This window comes from Emiliania huxleyi (assembly GCF_000372725.1).
Source record: "Emiliania huxleyi CCMP1516 unplaced genomic scaffold EMIHUscaffold_7, whole genome shotgun sequence".
Taxonomy (NCBI): Eukaryota; Haptophyta; order Isochrysidales; family Noelaerhabdaceae; genus Emiliania; species Emiliania huxleyi.
The window spans coordinates 461,740-467,682 of NW_005196756.1; the positions used below are offsets into that span (position 1 = coordinate 461,740).

The window sequence follows — 5,943 nt, forward strand, 5'->3', positions numbered from 1 at the left end:
TTCAGGGGGGGGGGGGGTCTTAAAAACCCCGGTTTTTTGAAACCCGGTACGGGTTCGGGGGTCCCCCTCCCAAAGCAGGGCCCAGTGTGGTCCCCGGGGGCTTTATTTTAGGTTTTTTCAAAAATGGGGTCGGGATTTTTTTTTTCCAAAAAAGGTCCACCCCGGGGGGGCCAAAAAACCTTAAAAATTTTTTTCCGGGGGGGGGGGGCAAAAAAAAATTTTTTGGGGATTTAAAGGGGGGGGGGCCCCTTTGCTTTCGTTTTGGCGGGGGTTCCCTTCCAAAAAAGGCCCCCCCCCCCCCGCCTTTTGGACCTCCCCCTTTCCTTTTCCTTGGCCTTGGCCTTGGCCTTGGCCTTTGCCCCCCCCCCCCCCCCCTTTGGCCCCCTGGCCCCCCCCCCCCCCACCCCTCCGCACCCTCACCGAAGAGGCCGTCCCCAGGCGAGTGCGCTGCGGCAGCAACAGCAGCGGTACTCGGAGACGGGCCTCACGTTTGCGGAGGGGAACCCATTCGGTAAGAACAGCGTCTCTTCACACCTCTAGCTGTGAACAGGCCTCACGTTTGCAGAGGGGAACCCATTCGGCAAGAACAGCGTCTCTTCACACCTCTAGCTGTGAACAGGCCTCACGTTTGCAGAGGGGAACCCATTCGGCAAGAACAGCGTCTCTTCACACCTCTAGCTGTGAACAGGCCTCACGTTTGCAGAGGGGAACCCATTCGCCAAGAGCGCCTCCCTCGACGAGGGGTCGGACGGCTTGCAGCGCGTCGGCCTCCGGCCCCTAGAAGCGGAACACGCCGCCTTCTCTGTCGACTAGTACTCGAGAGGACACGTGCGCCGCTGTATTCAGCCGCTTTCAGCCGCTCTCAGCTGTATTCGTAGCCCCTCGTCTTCACGCGGTGCGACGACTCTGCACAAGACCGCCTTCACCCCTGAGGTTGGTCTACTCACCCCGCAGGCTCCGGCCACCTGCCACTGACCATCGGGACTGCCGTGCCGGCGCTGCCCGAGATGTACCAGATGCTGCTGGAGTCGCGGGCGACTACCGCCCAGGTATGTGCCCAGGCGCACAGAGTAGAGGGAGACCACGCACGGGCTTGGGAGCCTGTCTCCACAAACAGCGGAGGGCGCTACAAGAGCAGCACGACGGGACAGGCAGGCTGCATTCCTACGCCGTCACACCTCCCCAAGGTACTCCCTTGGCCGCCTCTCCCTCCGGCGCTGCCACCATACACAGCCCGCGCTACCGCGACTTAGCGCAACCCTCTCTCGCTTGTGGGGCGGCGCGAGCAGAGTCCGTCGTCGACTGCGCCGCCTCAGCTTTGATGGCAGCTCCAAAACGTTTGTGAGTATGGTCCGCAGTGACCGAGCGCACGCGACTGCTTCGCTGGCTCTGGTTCGGCTCTCGGCGCTCTCTCCCGCACCGACGCCACTCCACAGAGCAGATGTGTGAGGGAGGTCGCCCATGTGTGAGTGGTGACGTCTCGGCCGCTCCTCGCCCGCCGTAGGTGCGCGAGCAGCTGAGGGTGGTGCCGCAGTTGCAGGCGCAGGTGGCGCAGCTGCAACAGCAGGCGGCGAGCTTCCGCCCAACCGCTCCCCCCCGGCCACGTCGCGCTCACAACAGCCATCTCACGTTAGGTGGACGAGCTTCGCCAAGAGGCGCTGAAGCGCCAGCGAATGGCCTGATGGTGCGGGCTGTCGGCTCGCGAGCTGACTTAGTGCTTCCCGCCATGCCGACACCAGATGGAGTCGGCATTCGCCCGTATGCGGTATGGACACTCACGCCCGGCTGGTGTCCGGCCAAGTGTCCGGCGACGTCTCGGGCGTCGCGGCCTTGCGTCCTGCTCCTGGGCGGAGCGCGCCGGCGGTCTTTTGGTCCTCTCTCTACGTGCAAAGAGAGCCGATGGGCATTGCGGGTCGCGCCGAGCGCCCCCCCCCCCCCCCCCGCCCGGGGCCCGGGCCCCGGCGCGCCGCCGGGCGCGGCCCCTTATACGTGTCTCAAATAAATAAATAAATAAATAAAAACGGCCAAACTCTGAGACGAGATGGGATTTAGGGACATGTGTCCCCGCCCTGCACGATCTTGGTGTGAGGGATCTTCAATCCGTGTCCCCTCACCCCTTATACGTGTCCTTATACGTGTCTCAAGAAAAATGTATAAAATGTAAATGACTCCGTGCAAGCCGGACTGCGCCGCACAAACGACGAGATCACGGCGTGTCACGCGAGACTGGGACAGATGCGAAACACAATGGGGCCCGGGCGGGTAACCAGACGCATGAGCTCGAGCGCGCCCACCCCCTCCGGCGGATGCGGGATGGCGGATCGCGCAGAGCAATGCAGCACTATGCGGCATTCTATGCGGAATATGCGAGTGGAAAAAGCAGCCACATGAATCAGCAGCCCACCGACGGCCGCCGCTTCCGCGGTGACGACGGCTCGACGTCGCTGAGCTGGCAGTCGGCGGCGTCGGCGGTGCTGGCGGTGGCGGATGCAGAGCCACACTCGCTCGCGCTGTCGCACCCTGCTTCGTGCCTCGTCTCACGGGCGAGCTGCTGCTGCCGTGGCGGCGCGAACGACGCGACGGGCGCGCGCCGCTTGCGACCGTGACTCGAAGAGGACGCCGGCGGTTGCGCCGGCACGTCAAGCCCAAAGTGCTGCGCCACCTGGGCGAAAGGAGCACGCGGCGTGAGCGGCGGGGCGCGCGGGCAAAGCAGACTCGCTCGCAAGGTTGGCAGCGCCTCGAGGCGGGAGCGGAACTTGGTGCCCGTCTCGCTGTACCAGTAGGTGCACGCCCCCCTCGCGTTGCCCTTGCGCTGCGCCGTCCGCGTCGTCCAGCCCACCACCAGGGACGCCGAGCCGCCCGAAAGCGACTCCAAAAACGCGCAGAGCGCCAGCAGCGCCGGAGGCCGCTGCGCCATCCCGGCCCGCGGCAACCGCACTCCGCTCGCTTTCGGGCGCTCCTCGTGCGCCGCCGCCGCTGCCGGGGCCGCGGAGGGCCAGTTGCGCGGTGGGCTGCGCATCGCCCGCGCCGAGCGACCGCTTCGGCTCGCCTATATGGATGGGAAGAGTAACCGGTAACCGCAGGGCGTGTTTGTTGTCTGGTGCCGCGTGGTGCGCGGCACGCGCCCGGCGCTTGGCCGGGCATCTGTCGGCCCCACCACCGCCGACGGCCTCCGCTGGCTCCGGCTCGATGGTCGAAGACGTGCTGTACCCCTCCTTGACGCCACTCTCTTCTGCCGGCACAGACTCAACCGCCGCACCGTCGCCGTCCTCTGCTGCAGCGACTCCCTCTGTTCTAAGACTCACCGGCGTCGCGTCGCGATCCGTCGCGGGGCCCTGCTGTGTCGCAGCTCCATCGGGGCAATCGAGGCCCGCCTCGTGCATCGCCCGCGCGCTCTCGAGAGGCAGCCCATCGAATGAGACGATCGGCGACGGCTCCTCCCCGAGGCCCCAGCCAAACCACTCTTGCATGTCGGTGGTTGGCGATGCGGCGCGCGAGGTGGCGAGGCCGGGCGGGAGTGTCTGCGTGATCTCGTTCTCGAGCTCCGCCTCCAGATGCAGCAGCTCCTCCTCGTCGGCCACCCGCTTGTTTGCAGAGCGTGCCGCGGTGGCGAGGAAAGTGCGGACCGCGCGAAGGTGGGCCTCGCCAAGAACGCGGCGAGTTCCGCAGCCGTCCTCAATCACCAACGCGCCCTGCGGCGTCGGTTGGGCAATGGTACGCTGCCGTGCGAGGCTCCGCGTGACCGCATCAAAGCAGGACTCTGGCTCAGCAGCCTTCAGCTTTGCTCGATCGGCTTTGCTGAACCGGTCCTCGCGGGCGATCTGAGAGGTGCGGGTGATGTCCGCCTCGAGGGAGTGGAAGTACCGGCAGTAGTTCACCCAACCCTCCGCCATCTCGGCCGGCGAGCCGAGCGGCGGGGGCGCAAACGTCAACGCCATCGTTGTCGCGTGGCGTGCGGTTTCCTGGAAGTTTGCCCACAATCGCAAATCTTCGAAATCTTCGATATCTCCCATCTAAGAAGCGATGATAAAATTCTCGTGCAAAATGATCGTCGTTCCAAAATCGCTCCTAATCGCAAACCCTGTCAGCAGAGTCTCCTACGGGAATGTACGTAAGAGCCACATACACTGAGAGAGAGAGAGAAAAATCCTGCTCGTGCAGGTGGGGACCCTGTGTGTCCTCCTCCCATCCCTCGAGTTTCGCAGTTGTTTTATTTCTTTCTTCTTCACAGCTGCTCGAGAAACTTCAAAATCTCTCTCAGGCTCGGGCTTCTTCTTTTCGAGGGAGACCCTTCCGAGCTTCCGTTGTTCCCTTCCGCACACTTTGGGTTCGTGTAAGTTCCTCCCGCAGCCTCCCAGCCTTCAATCGTGCAGAGACGATTAAACCCAGAAGAGTGGCTCAGCCCCCTGGTTGGAGCACTTGGAGTGCAGGGCGCAGCGCTTTTCTTTCTTTCCATGCGCCGCGCCGTTGCGCCGCGCCGGTCCCGTGCCCAAACAAGTCCTGAATTCTCGAGCGCTTCGCACGCACGCTGACTCTCCTAGCGCACACGACGACGCAGCCATGGCTCTCTTCTACGGCCCGAATTTATGCAAGCCGTCGCGTGTGGAGATTGATGGTCGGACCGTATTTGCCTCGAATGACATGGGCACAGCGCTCCAAGGATTTTTGATCGACGCTGCATTTCTTGTATCGCTGCCGTCTTATGGTGTCACAGCGCTGAACGTACTGAAACCAGTGAAAGACAACGAGTGCGTGATTCGCGGCCAGGTCGACATGAAGGTTATAGGCAAGCTGCATAACGTGCATATGCGCATCCAGTACAATCCTGATCCAAGAGATCCTGTCAAGTGGTATAATGTGACAGCAACACAGATGTTTGTCGTGGACCGACTGCCTGTGCCCATGCACGTGTCTGATGGCCCTATCCAACGCAACGCTGGCTGGAGCTCCGGCGGCGAGCCGCGACACACGGCCGCCACGTACGGGGAGCCGTACAACTTGCACCCGTACTGGAGGAGCCAGGTCGCGATTGCACCACTGGCGATGGGTCCAACAGCCGGCTACCTAGGCGAGCCGCCGATCTTCAGTGACCGCCTAAAGGCACTCGCTATGTTCGTGGCCGGCGCAATCTTCATGAAGCTGGTCTTTTTATAGGAAACTCCGCTCCCGGGTCTGCGTGAGATACCAGTATGCCAATGCGCGTGCATTAGGATTAGCCTCGTGTGGTAACGGGTGGTTTGGCGTCCGTGAAAAAAGGGGGGGGGGGAGGGGAGGTGGACGCGAGCGAGCGAGCGAGCCGACGGTGAGCGCGGTGGGTGGGTGTCGGAGAGAGGGCGGCGACATGGGTGCGCGCTGCCGCTGGCCCTGGCGCATTCCGCGATTCCGGCGCGCAGGCCGCTTTGGATAGCGCTGATGTTGGGGGTCGGAAGGCTGCGTACTGTGCGGGAGTCCGGGAGAGGCGGGCGGCGGGGTGGGTCTGCGGCGACCGGTGGTCGATGCGAGGGCGCGTTGGCGGTCTGGGAGCGTTGGGAGGCATGGACCTGCTCTGGCCAGCCACCACGGCGCCCTGGTGAGCCAAGACCGGTGCACCCCCCCTGTGTCTGCGATGCTCGCTTCTTGTTTGAGCACTTGAGCACTTGATAGGGTCGATTCCGCATGGTACGGGACCCCTCCGATCGTCTCGCCCTCCCTCACTGGTGTGTTCATGGGGGGGGGGGTCATAACAAACACGGTACAGGATCGAGGTGCACGCTGCCGAGGCAGTGTCGTCCCCCCTCTCCCCGACGGCGATGGCGGTGTGACCGATCGAGCTACAAGAGGAGCTTGTTCAGGCTAGTGCCATTTCACTGTGGCACAGCTCGCGTTACAAAACCTTGATTTTGACCATTGCGCGAAAAAGGTACATCTCGGTGCCTTCCAGAGGCAGCTGCGACCCCGCTGAGT

The 5,943-nt window shown here is 63.4% G+C and overlaps 1 protein-coding gene across 1 annotated transcript in view; it reads left to right on the forward strand.

Annotated features, from left to right (window-relative positions):
* EMIHUDRAFT_432843 (hypothetical protein) overlaps positions 1-2,021 on the forward strand; it is a 3,116-nt gene extending 1,095 nt beyond the window's left edge. Inside the window, exons 4-8 of the mRNA XM_005761806.1 lie at positions 388-481; positions 689-766; positions 955-1,049; positions 1,505-1,567; positions 1,635-2,021. Of these exons, the coding sequence (XP_005761863.1) occupies positions 388-481; positions 689-766; positions 955-1,049; positions 1,505-1,567; positions 1,635-2,002 (698 nt within the window). The 3' untranslated portion in view covers positions 2,003-2,021. The remainder of the gene's footprint in view (positions 1-387; positions 482-688; positions 767-954; positions 1,050-1,504; positions 1,568-1,634) is intronic.
* Positions 2,022-5,943: the final 3,922 nt, after the last annotated feature.